At 50.9% G+C, this 13,840-nt stretch overlaps 1 protein-coding gene across 2 annotated transcripts in view; it reads right to left on the bottom strand.

Moving 5' to 3' along the window:
• Positions 1 to 13,840, bottom strand: part of MCF2L (MCF.2 cell line derived transforming sequence like) — a 200,882-nt gene that overhangs the window by 182,769 nt on the left and 4,273 nt on the right. For both annotated transcript variants that reach the window (XM_032246269.1, XM_032246279.1), the window contains exon 2: positions 11,947 to 12,119. In XM_032246269.1, coding sequence (XP_032102160.1) covers positions 11,947 to 12,115 — 169 coding nt within the window. In that variant the 5' untranslated portion in view covers positions 12,116 to 12,119. The remainder of the gene's footprint in view (positions 1 to 11,946; positions 12,120 to 13,840) is intronic.

Below are 13,840 nucleotides of genomic sequence, written 5' to 3'. Positions count from 1 at the left end.
TGACGGAAGTCTGCACAGAGAGCAGCTCACCATCGTCAGGTCGGCGGAACCATCAGACACAGACCTCGGCTTCTCCCATCAGACACCCTCACAGGGAGCCGCCCCAGCGATCACGCCTCACAGAGCCAGGGCGTGAGTACCTGAGGAATACCATCAATAGGACTTTGTTCTGTGACTCAGCCTCCAGGAATGTGGAATCCATCCACTAGCACACGAGCCGAATGGCATATGTACAAGGTTATTAACTGCACCACTGCAACGGTGCCCGTCCGCAGAGACAGGTGAACTGCAGTGTGGCCACTGTCCCCTGTGAAGAGAATAAGGGCGCTGCCTCTTCATAGATGTGGAGTAGTCCCCAAGACAGGGCGAGGGAGAAGGGCGCAGGATGCGATTTACTGCGTGCTACCCCTCGTACAAGACAGGAGGAAAGTGAGAACGTGTGTGTCAGCTCGCGTGTGTCTAGGTCCTCTTGGGGGACACGCCAGGTCCTAGCGGAATGACCACCTGTGCGGAGCAAGAATCCTCAAGCCATATCGTCTTTATTATTCTGATTTCTTAACCACAAAAAAATGTCTATTATTACAAACTAAAAAAAGAAAGAAGGAAAATAGGGAAGAAAGGAAAAAGAAAAGAGCCCAGGCTGGCTCACGGCGGGAAAAGGGACTGGAAATGCTGGCAGGATTGTGTCCCAATGCAGCACCAAGGAGACTGGACTCAAGCTACAGGCATCGGGGGCTGCTGGATTCTCGGCAGGAAAAGAACACAGTCCCCACATCTGCATCTCAAGTGAGCGAGAAACAGTCTGCAGTGCTGAGAAGACAGAGCTGTTTAAAAATAAATGTTTTAAAGTTGTACATGTTGTATGAAACGGAGTGCAAAATTAAATACATTTTTAAAAGCATATAATGAGATTAAATACATTGTTAACAGCATTTCTAAAAACATACATATCTATTTGTTGGGCTGAATCCTTCCCCAGCAGCCCTGGGGCAGCCAAGAGCCACACTCAGCACTAAACCCTGGGACAGGGGAGGTGACAGGGCAGGGAGGCAGCAGGGCAAACGGACCCACAGACAGACGCGGAGAGAAGCCGCCTGCCCCACACACTTGAAGGAGGAAGAGGCTATGCATGTTTGCCATAAACGGTTACCAGCCGCCCGTCCTCCCACACCAAGGCACTTTTAAATTATTGAGTAAACTCATTCTCAGCTCAATGATCAAAGACCACATTGGTCCCCAAGAAGAAAGGTGCCATCTGCGTTAAACATAACAGATAACCTTGAAAAACACCTGCAGCCGAGACATCGTGACTGCCAAGCATCGCTCTGAAAGCTTTTTGTTTTGCCACGTGAGCTGAGGAATAATGCTCTGTTCTGGGTTTGCCATATACATATGCAATCACACACAGACACACAATCACACAGACACATACATCAACACAGACACAACCATACAGAGGCACACATACATAGACACACGCACACACACAAACATCAACACACACACACAATCACACACAAACACATCGACACAGACACACACACAATCACATATACACATCAACAGACATACACACAATCACACAAAGACATACATCCACACATAATCATACACAGATACACATCGACACAGACACACACACACAATCACACACAGACACACATACATCGACACAGACACACACAATCATACACAGACACACATACATAGACACACAATCACACAGAGACACACATACATCAACATAGACACACAAAATCACACACAGACACACATATATCAACACAGACACATACAATCACACAGACACACAGACATAGACACACAATCACGCACAGACACACATACATAGACACACAATCACATAGAGACACACATACATAGACACAGACACACAATCACACACAGACATACATCAGACACACATAAATCAACACAGACACAATCACACACAGACACATATACATCAACACACACAATCACACACAGACACACCCCAAGCATACAGACACACACTCATAGACATACACACACAGACACACACGACACACACACACTCTCACAACCACAGAGACACAGACACAAACCATTTATATGAGAAGAATATAAGAAGGATATAAAATATATGTAAGGACATTTATTAGGTGACTTCTAGCAAATAAATAAAAAAGAAATGACAGAATGAGAACATTTGCAACTCTTAAGAATAACATTAACAACTCTGGGTGTGGTAGCTTACACCTGTAATCCCAGCACTTTGGGAGGCCGAGGCAGGTGCCTCGGTGGAGTTGGAGACCAGCCTGGCCAACCTGGTGAAATGCCATTTTTACTAAAAATACAAAAATTAGCAGCATGTGGTGGCAGGTGCGTGTAATCCCAGCTACTCACAAGGCTGAGACAGGAGAATCTCCTGAACCCAGGAGGCAGAGGCTGCAGTGAGCTGAGATCACACCACTGCACTCCAGCCTGGGTGATAGAGCAAGACTCCAGTCTCAAAAAAAAAGAGAAAGAAAGAATAAATTAATAGATCTAAGCAACAATGACCCCTGGCTGCCAATGTCCCCGGACACCGACACCCAGACATCACTCACTCCCAAGACGGAGAGCACCACTCTGAAATTGCCTGCAGAGCAAGGTGCCCTCCCGGAGCTGGCTCAGGTTCTTAACAATCTAAACACAGGGGACAGAGACACATGTTAACTGACACTCCGAGGATGCAACTGCTGGGCGGGGTCACAGGAAACTTCACAGAACAAAGGACTTGGGCCATGTGACTCTTGGTGAGGGTGTGATAGAACTTACTCAATGAAGACACTGTTTTTTCTTTTTAAAAAGGATTACCAAAGCTCACCTCATTCCTATTCTTGGCAGATTAGCCACTTAACCTGCATGTAGCCCTTTTCTTCTCTGCTGCTAAACAGAACCTCATTTCCTTGAGGTACCTGAAGTGTAAGTTCTGATGACACAGTCCAGTAAAGTTTAGGGAAAACTCAGTGATCAAAGATCACATTTGTTCCCAGAAGGAAGGAAGTCGGAAGGGAGGAAGATGGAGGCCGGGAGAGACCGTCACTCGGCGCACCTGCATGAGGCCCTAGGTCTTCTGTGAGCAAAGGCAGGTGCAGGCCTGCCACGCACTCAGCCTCTGGGAAGGAGATGAAGACCGAACGAGGTGCTGCGTCCAGGGCTGAGACACCTGAGTGTGACCACAGCAGGGGCCTGGGCCAGGCCTGGGGCCCAGGTCTCTGGAAGTGAGGACAGTTTCAGAGGAGCGTGATGGGTGGACCATTCCCAGGGGAGCCTGCGGCACGCAGGATCCAGGGGTCACGGCCAACCTGGCGGCCACACTGGGAGAGAATAACGTAGTGGGCACCCAGGATGAGAGCTGGGCCTCGTGGACACGAGGCGGGAGAGCGTCTGGGTCTACACCCTGCATGGATGGTGCTGGGCGGGGCTGCAGACAGACCCTGGGACTCATGGCTACATATGTAGACACAGGGGCTGGCCAGCCAGACCCATTCTGGCCGTGGGCCACTGCAAACGGACTCCCTCTGGCCATCACCTTGGGCCCAACCCGGCTTCTGGGTCTTCTGGAGTCACTGACATGTTCTGGAAAATAGAACCGGGCTAAGGCTCCCAAGGGGGCCTTGACATTCACCGCCCACCACCAGGACAAGTTCCCGAAGACCCACTGGGTTCAACGCCAGCCCCATCACCATCCTCTGCACCCACTGACGCTGGGCAGGAGGTGGCCAGGCCCTGGGCAGGGATGAGAGAGTCAGCCCCAACCCCAGAATCTGGGAAAGTGCCGGGCCCCCTGGCCTGCATTATGGCTGTGGCTTTATTTACACGTAGCTATTTCTCCAAGGTGTCACCAGCAGAATTTCAGACGAATTCTCCCACGAAATATTTTCCCCTTGAAAAGTGTTGGGTAATTAACACCCCTCAGGTCCCCAGCACACAGTCCAGGGAGACAGCCACCAGGACGGTGAAGGCGGGAAGAGCTCTCCTGAGAACAGGCGTCAGCAGTAAACCAGGGGACCGGGGGCCAGGAAGCCCCGGCGCCCCTCATGCCTACTGGTTTTGTCTAATTTCCTGTTCTAAGAAACATTTACTCTGACAGAGATAAGGTTTCCTCATGCAGAAAAACAAACAGAACCGCATAAGGCACATGGATGATTAAAGACATTTATATTTAGGTACATGTCTTAAGTCTTTTACAAAACTGCACATACTTAGTGTTTACAAAATTGCTGACTGTGTGCTGGTTTTGTAACTGGCAATTTCACTTATTACAGTGTAACGTGTGCCAGGGAGAATTATGATCCCAACAACCAAATAATTTCCAAACCCCAAGTGCTATAATTTTGCTTTCCTACAAGTGCTCACAGTTATAAACAACAGCTGTGATGATCACCTTTGTTCATGAATGTTTGTGACAATATTTTTTATCATTTTCTTAGTTTAAATTCTTAGAAGTGAGCACTACTGACTGAAAACTAAAAATATTTGAAGATTTTTACTCACACCAATTCTTTTCCAGTATTATCGATGAGGACTGGCACTCCTACCACAGGCTTTGAATTTTTGGCCATGAAAACAGAAACAGAAAGAGACCTTGTGGTCAGCATCACATCTCCTTACACTGAACAGGTCAGACTCTTTCTGTGCAAGCTTTATATAAACTTGCTATGAAGGCATGCCTCCTTTTTACTCTGCTCTGCCAGAGAGATGCACAGATCAACACCCATCCTTTGCTGAAATTATTTTCCAGGTTTTTGTTGGCTGGTCAGTCTTGGTGATTTCTCACGTACAGTTCTAAGGTTCAGGTAGTAAAATCTTTTCATTTCTTGACCAGGTGTAGTGCTTCACATCTGTGACCCCAGCACTTTGGGAGGCCAAGGTGGGTGGATCACTTGAGGACAGGAGTTCAAGGCCAGCCTGGCCAACATGGTGAAACCCCATCTCTACTAAAACTACAAAAATTAGCTGGGCGTGGTGGTGGTCGCCTGTAATTCCAGCTACTCGGGAGGTTGAGGCAAGAGAATTGCTGGCACCCGGGAGGCAGAGGCTGCAGTGAGCTGAGATCATGCCACTGCACTCCATCCAACCTGGGCGACAGAGCAAGACCCCCTCTCAAAAAAAAAAAAAAAAAAACCTTTTTATTTCTTGTTTCCATCAGATCCTTCCAAGGGATTCATCCCCTTGGTTACTAGAAACTCCCCCAAACACTACTGAGCACTACCTGCCATTCAGCTGGACAGACGCACTGACTGCCGCTCTCTGCGCTAGAGCAGGACGTCCCAAGTACACCTCTGACGTGGCACATGGAGGAGGAAGACGTTTGCACGGAACCCTGCGTGAATGGCCAGGCCTGTCCCAAACCCCTGCAGACAGCGCATGGGATCAACACCTTACCCGGCTTCAACCTGAGCTGGGCGGGGAGGCGGGTCTGTGGACACAGAGGCGAAGGACAGACTCATGTCGCCAAGTGCCTCCTGAGGACCTGGCAGGACCCCAGCTCGCTGTGGACGAGACCCTGAGACCTCTGCTGGAATCGCAGACATCCTGGGGAGAGGCTGGCAACAGGGGCTCCCTCAGGAACAGGCAGTGTTTTCGGCAGCCCTGGACAGATGGGCAGAGTGGACACAGCAAGTGGGAAGCAGAGAATTTCTTTGCAGTGGGAACAATTCAAACCAAGTGAAGCCCCCTACCCAGATGATCCCCTTGGCAAAGCTGAGGGCCGCATGGATAAATAAGAGCATGGTGTTTGTGTCTGGTGTGCTGGTGACTGGTGATGCTCACCTTTGATTCTGTAATGTCAAACACTATTGCTTCAGAGGAGATATCTGACTTTAATCATAGAGCAGGTATTATAGAGCACGCAGTTAGGTGCAAAACCCCTAACTTTCTGATGAAGCACTCAGAATCACGTGTGCTCCGGGGCATGCAGCAGCGGCTCTGGCCCCGAGAAGAGGCTCTCGGGGGAGGAACTGCCTGCTGTCTCCAGACACCTCCCGCTCACCTGAGGATTCTCTCCAGCAGCTCGGAGCAGCTCTTCTGTTTCAGGTAATAGGTCACATTCACTTTAATTAAAAGATGAAAAATACTCCAGCCAATTCCTTTCAGAATTTCAGTCGATTTAGGCACACTAGAATCGGAGGGTGCTGGGGAGACCAGGGGGCCCCTGTGGAAGCTGGGGCGGTGGTCCACTCCAGGCACAGGTGCCTCCATGACAGCATCTCACCTGGCCTTGGGGAGATGCCCACATCCTTGGCAGCGGGCATGGGCAGATACCAGCCATGCTTCCAACGTTAACCAGTAACACAACTCATCCCCAAATGTCTGAGAGTTCATATGCACTGAAAACATTCCCTTAAAAAAAACTAGGAATTCCTGCCAGCTTCCTGAGTAATACACAAAGTCCAAGTAACAAAGATGCGGAGGAATCAGGAAGGTTGAAAGGAGAAGTTAATCACTGACAGCCATGCTGCAAGTGCGCTTTCCACAAACAACACGTTCATCTTCAGAGGCTGTCTCATCTGGGACTCACAGAACCACAAAGAAAAGATGTGAGGTGGAGCAGTGGGGAGCTCATTCTCCCAACACCCGTGGTTCTTCAACGCAGTGTGCTTGTGAGATTGCCTCTTCTCAGAGCTGTTTTCTGCAACACTAAATGGCATGCAGGGAAAAAGCAATGAATCTCCCAAGAAAATCATGAGCTTTGAGAACTGCATGAAGAACCAGGAAGTTTCAAGTCCAGAGTCTACCAAATTGTTAAAGAACACACCTTTCGTGGGCTGCAAGAAACACCAGCCCGTCCCCGTCGTCAGCATACAACAGCTAGAGCCAGCCACAGAAGGAGCCTGAGAAAATGCATCTTCCCCCATCAGATTCCGAAATGCACAGCTACAGCCCCTGCAAAGGCCACAGTCACCAGGACTCAGCCATCCTCCACCAAGCCGTGATTCCCCCCCTTGCCAGAAACACAGCGGATGGCCAAAAAGCTGATTTCCTTCCAAGCATCCGTTTCCTGTGCTCATTTTCGCCTTTCCCAAAGCACACTTTCAGCTCCAGCTAAGAGCTTCTGCAAACCCCTCTGAGAGACTCACATCTGAATGCCACAGCCCCTCACTTCTCAAGGCTGGGGCACGTCTTGGTCCTTCCCAGCCCTGCTGCCTGCCCCCAGGTGGAGATGAGGTCCCTCCTCAGAACCCAGTGCAATCTTTACCGTAAAGCATTGAAGTGTTAGTTCCAGCCACATCATCTACACACCAAGACTTCTGGCATAAAACAGCCACATCGCGGTTCCACCCAAGGCGGAGAAGGTGTCTGTTCCTGTGCTGCTCTCCTTTCATTTGAAGCCAAGTCACAGATGGTCTTCCCCTCCTTCTTTCATTCACAGAGCTTTGCCCCGCACCTGAACAGTGTGATGCTCAAAGGTTTGCTGGGAAAAAATCACTGGCATCTTGACTGGCCAGTTGGGACAGATGGAGTTTCTAACAGGAGGCCCTGGGAGCCACCCTAAAGCTGGCGGTGCTGGCCTGCGCCATGGGGGGCTCACCTCTGCTGTACAAGGACGTTGTGTGCACAGCCTCTTCCTCTCTCAACCTCAATTCTAAGATGACAGAGGTTCTTCCACAGAGGCCGAACAACAGGTTCCCCCCAGCCTCTGCTCTCGCCTGACCCACCAGAGCCAGACACATCATGCACCACTGAAGAGCAAGGCCACGTGCTCATGGTGGAGCAGGTGCTGGGGTTTTGATAGGAAAGCACTACCAGGGAGAAGAGAGCCAGGCAAGCTCCACATGCACCCCATGCACCACATGTGCATGTGTGTACATGAGCATGTGTGCATGTGTGTATATAACAAATGCACCGTGTGTGCATGTGTGTGCATGAGCGTGTGTGCATATGTGTATATAACAAATGTACTGCATGTACGTGTGTGTACATGGGCATGTGTGCATGTGTGTATATAACAAACGCACCGTGTGCGTGTGTGTACATGGACATGCGTGCATATGTGTATATAACAAATGCACCGTGTGTGTGTGTGTGTACATGAGTATGTGTGTACAGAAGCATGTGTGAATAGAAGCATGTGTGCATGTGTGTATGATGTAATAAATGCACTCTATGCGTGTGTGTACATGAGCATGTGTGTATGTAAGCATGTGTGTACAGAAGCATGTGCACATGTTCCTGTGGGCACATGCATTTCTCAACAAGACAGATCCTGCAGACGGTGAGCTCCAGAAGCCACAGGGAGCTGACTGCAGCCACACCTTCCCCGATCATGCTCCCCCTCCAGATACACCAACACACAACTGCAGCCCCTGCAAAGGCCGCAGTTGCCGGGACTCAGCCGTTCTCTTCTGCGGCAGAGCTTCAAGAGCTGATCTTCAGTGGAGTGCCCTGAGGAGGCCTGTGTGCAGAGTGTCCCCGGATTAGAGGTCCCCCCACAGCTGACTGTGAAACGGTGAATGGCAAAGTCGCTGGAACCACGTGGTGGAGCACACTGTCAGGGCAGCATGCCAAAATGAGGAAGCGTGAAGGAAAGCAAGAGCAAACAGAGCAGCTCCAGACCGCCCACAGCGAGCTGGAAATAAGCTCCTCGGTGTTTACCCAGCACGGCCCAGGCCTCCTGTGACCTTCTCGAAGACACGTGTCTGTTGAGTGGGAACGTGGAAGTTGGATAGGACTCAGTTCAGCGCGCAGCAGGAAAACAAAGGTAGAACAGGGGGACTTGCCCTCTATCATGGCTTCAAAACAAATACTCGTATGATCCAGCAATTCCACTTCTGAGGAGGCAGCTGCCAGGCCTGAAAGCAGGGGCCTGAACAGGTATTTGCACACCATGTTCACAGGAGCGTTATTCGACAGCAGAGGCAGCTGTGAAACAGGGTCTATTGACAAATAAATGAATAAACACATGTGGCCACCCACACCATGGAATATTACTCAGCCGTAAAAGGGAAGGAAACTGTGTGACACGCCGCAACACAGATGAGCCTCGAGAACGTTACGCTGCAGTAAGAACCTCCAATTACATGAGGTCCCTAGAGTAGTCGACCTCTTGGAGAAAGAAAGGAGGATGGCAGGTGTCAGGCTGGGGGCAGGGGAATGGGAGTGGGTGTCTAATGGCGACAGAGTTTCAGGGAAGATGAGAAAGTTCTGAAGACGGAAGGTAGTGATTTAATACTAGGAAACTGTACACTTAAAAGTAGTTAAAATGGGAAATTTCATGGGGTGTCTATTTTACGACAATAAAAAAAAACCTATTACTGATTTCAAAATTGTCCCAAAACAAATAGGTTTGATCACCAGCGAGGGTGTCCAGCCAGCTGGGCTAGGACATTGCCAAGGCCCCCAGGTGACCTGGAGACAGGGCAGGCGTGGTGCAGGCAGGGCCCGAGAGCTGGTGTGCTTCCCCGCAGGCCACAGTCTGCACAGTGTCCCTCTGTTTCCACAGAGCAGACACGGCAAGGACGGCCAGAGGGGCTTCCCCGCTCAGAACACTAAGCAGATTACCTTCCAATCCTTTGGAGCCAGGGTGGAGGGAAGCTGCCTAAAGAGCTTTCTCGGTAAAGCCAGCCCTGGGCCTCAAGGACTCAGCGATCAGGGATGTTTTGTGAGTTTGGAGAGGAAGAAGTCAGATGTGACATTACTAAGAGCCACGGCACACAGAGTGGGTGTGATCTGACCAGCCACACATCCCGGCTCCTCACTGCAGCTGCCTGGCTGCTGCCACTGCTGGCCACGATGGTGCAGAGGGTTCTCAATCACTCAAGCTTTTGGGGACAATAGGGGAAAGAGAAAAAGCCGGAGCATAGGGCCAGGACCTGCTCCACAGCCAGTGATTGACCCCGGTGCACTCCTGAGCCCTGGGGAGCTTGGTACATTGAGAAACACCAGAGCACTTAGGTCAGTTGTGAGAGTTCCCTGAGCATAATCTGAAATCCACCCTAGCCCAAAACCTACCCCTACCCTACACCCGGCCCCTAACACTTACCCCTACCCCTAACACTAAACCCTAACCCTAACCTCTAACCTTAAGCCTAACCCTAACCTTAACCCTAACCCTCATCTCTAACCCTAACCCTAACCTCAAATCCTAACCCTAACCTCCAACCCTAACCTCTAACCCTAACCCTAACCTCTAGCCCTAACCTCTAATCCTAAAACTAACCCTAGCCCTAACCGCAGCCAGCTCCCTCAGTCCCCACAGCTGGTCCATGCGAGGCTCAGGGAAAGGCACCAGTGCCAACCATGGCAAGATTCTGAGCAGCCACGGGCAGTTAATTCACAGCCACGCTGAGCGTGGGAAGACTTGATGACCTTTCAGTCGCAGAGGTCAGGCAGCCAGGTGTCTGCAAGCACTGAGTAACCCCTCACTCCCACTCCCCTCTGAAGCCCCCAGCGCGACAGCTAAGTCGTGTGCGCCACGGTCCTGACAGCCCTCCCGCTTCGCTCCTGTAGGAGGTAGCTGCCTCCTTGCTCACGGGGTTTCTTGGGTGTGTACATTGCAGAGAAGCAGGCGGTGTGCCAGGGAATAATGAGGACACCTGGTTCTCAACCCGGGAGAGGTCCCAGGAGGTTGAGACTTCAGCCTGTCATTCGCAACAGTCGCTGACAAGGGAGGCAATGGAAATCAAATTCTCAGTCCCACAAAACTAAGCACAAACCCGGCTGGGATGATCACATCGAGACGCAACCCCCCAGTCAGCCAAGTCTAACCGGGCAGCCTGCATTTCCAGGTGCACGAGTCTACAGAAGTCGTGGCCCAGAACCGCTGGGCCAGGGAGCCACAGACTCCGGCAGTCACCAGGTGGAGTCTTTCTGCAGCAGCAGACACACAGAGCTGAGCTGAAGACGGGCCAGGGTGGGTCTCACCTGCAGACACGGAACAGACAGACTCCCCAGTACCAGCCCTCAGGGTGGCGGCTGTGGGATGGAGACAGGGTGGACTCAGAATGCGAAAGTCTCAGAATGATGCCTTGACCCAGCAAGGCTCCACACCAATCAGTGCAAATGCCAGCTTAGGATAAGGTTCAGAAAAGCACCTGATTTAGAGGAGGCAGCAGAATTATCAAAATCCCTTCTCAGCTCAGCAGCCACCCCACTGGTGCTAGAAGCCTACATGTCCTATCCAGCCACAGGATGGATTTGCAGTGCCAGGCCAGCACTCGGCTACCAAATCCACACCTGCCGTCGGTGGCGAGTGCCCACACTGGCTTTGTCTAGTGAAAACTTGACTTTTGGAATCAGTTTGGGAAGAAACGGCAACACATAATTAAGTGCAGGCAAAAGTAAGAAAATTCAGCCCGTGCTCAGGTTTGAAAATACGTGCAGAAATTTCAGATGGGCGGGGGCTGGAGAGGGAAGCATTGCCTGGCCTGGATCAGGAGGTCAGGCCGAGCTCGGGGAGGCGACTCACACCCCAGGTCTGCCCGGCTCTCACCTTGGGGTGCAGCCAATTCCAGATGTCTTGGTGGGGGCACTGGACTGACAACCAGCTGAAGCTTTGTCATGTTAATACGACCACATGCAAATTCAAACAATAGCTCTTTTGTTTCTAAAGAATGAAGCAAAGCCTATAAATGTTCCCTTCAGGTATACTGGGGTTTATTTGGAACCCAAAGAAACATTTCTCATGATCTCTAACTGGAGCCAAACTCATTTTAAAATACCCACTTAGATAACCGATGTCAAGTTAGATAAGAGACCACACATCTTGAGACAAGTCTTCCCAACGTGGACCTGGGCAGGTAAAAGCCACATAAACCCATTCTCAGCCCTCCCACAGCCTGACATCTGGGGGGTCATGCGTCCCCAGGATCTAAACCATATCAATCTCTAAAAGGACCAGAATAGCAAAGGACGGCGCAGGCCCCATCAGCAGTGAGAGCCGTGAGATGAAATGAGGCCGCAGCACCAGGCACGTACCTGCGGCCGCGGCCGGCGCCTCCTGTGTGTCTTGAACAAGCCTGATGACGTCAGACACGTCGATCTGGTGATCTGTTTCCTCCTTTTTGGCCTCATCGGGCTGTTGTGGGGAAGAATAGCTGTTGCTTCCAGGTCTGTTGCACAGGATAAATCTCCAGCAGTCAAACATGAGGCTGCAGGTCAGAAAGATTTTAAAAGGACAGTGAGGTCACGCTGCAGAGACTTAAGAACTGATTCTCGGCCGGGCGCGGTGGCTCACACTTGTAATCCCAGCACTTTGGGAGGCCGAGGCGGGTGGATCACGAGGTCAAGAGATCGAGACCATCCTGGTCAACATGGTGAAACCCCGTCTCTACTGAAAATACAAAAAATTAGCTGGGCATGGGGGTGCGTGCCTGTAATCCCAGCCACTCAGGAGGCTGAGGCAGGAGAATTTCCTGAACCCAGGAGGTGGAGGTTGCGATGAGCCGAGATCGCGCCATTGCACTCCAGCCTGGGTAACAAGAGCGAAACTCCGTCTCAAACAAAAAAAAAAAAAAAAAAAAAAAAGAACTGATTCTCGGAACAAACCCGAAGTAACTAGTTACAGCCTCCCGTGGTATTTATTCCGCAGTGGAGATGGTATGTCAGAAATTAAATCCTTTCTTCTCCAGTGAATGTCTACCTCATCAGGGTTCACTTAAACAAGAAACCTTCTTCCGTAACTGTAACACTGACATAAAGAGCTGCATGAGCAAAACATTGTTGACTTCTGCTGCTGAAGAAAAGAAAAAGAAAAAAACGACGTTTTCCCCTTGACATGTACACCCCTGTTTCAAGGACACAGAAGTCCCTGGTTCTCCAGTTTCAGCCTCTAATTCATGGAACTGGTAACCTTTCAAAGTCAGTGCTGAGTGCTTACTCAGATTACCTAAAACACGTCTAAATCCCCTAAGCAGAGAATGTCCTCTGGGCTCCAGAAACTTTAGAGCATAACTCCTCACTGAAAATTTGGCAAAGAAATGTACACGAAGTTTTTGGTAAGAGCCTGAAATGTAAAGAGAAAACCAGTAGCTGCATTTCAAACCGAAGCCTCTGGCGGCCCGTCCCCTGGCAGGCAGTGACGCGGTGCCTTCCCTGCTGCCGTCAGCACATTTATGGCTCACTGCTACTTCCCACCATCGGCGTCACACCGGCAGGACCCCTTCCCTAGGAATAAAGATGGCGGCGGTACTTAAATAAACCGTACTGTGGCTCTCGCCTGTAATCCCAGCACTTTGGGAGGCCGAGGCGGGTGGATCACCTGAAGTCAGGAGTTCAAGACCAGCCTGATCAACATGGTGAAACTCTGTCTCTACTAAAAAATACAAAAATTAGCCAGGCGTGGTAGCACGCACCTGTAATCCCAGTTACTCAGGAGGCTGAGGCATGAGAATTTCTTGAACCTGGGAGGCGGAGGTTGCAGTGAGCCGAGATTGCGCCACTGCACTCCTGCTTGGGCAACAAGAGTGAAACTCTGTCTCAAAAAAAAAAAATCAATTTAAAAAAAAAGGTATTGGTGGCTCCAGCAGGGATGTCGCTGTCCAAGCCACTCTTCACGCTGCATCCTGCGGCCCCTTTCTGCTGCTGCCTGGGCCTCGGTGCTGCCCCTGGGAAATCCCTCCTGCCCCAGCATCCTCCTGCGAAGGGGCCTCCTGCCTCCCTGCGACCTGAAATCCCTGCTCCAGCTGCTCGGAAGCCCCTGCTGGGGCATCTCCCCCCATCACTGTCTTTAGCTAAACCCCATCCCGATTCCCATCCCTCAGGTCAGACCTGCAGGGGCCCAGAGCACCCCACAGGCTGCTGCTGTCAGTCCTCAGGGAGGCCTGCAAACAGCAACGTCCGGCCCTGGAGAGCAGGCCCGCCATGAGCACCA

This window comes from Sapajus apella, unplaced genomic scaffold (assembly GCF_009761245.1).
Source record: "Sapajus apella isolate SASKATOON/1434 unplaced genomic scaffold, GSC_monkey_1.0 scaffold60, whole genome shotgun sequence".
NCBI classification, from domain to species: Eukaryota; Metazoa; Chordata; class Mammalia; order Primates; family Cebidae; genus Sapajus; species Sapajus apella.
Note: the sequence above shows the minus strand (reverse complement) of the source record. Positions and strands in the feature narration are given on the sequence as shown.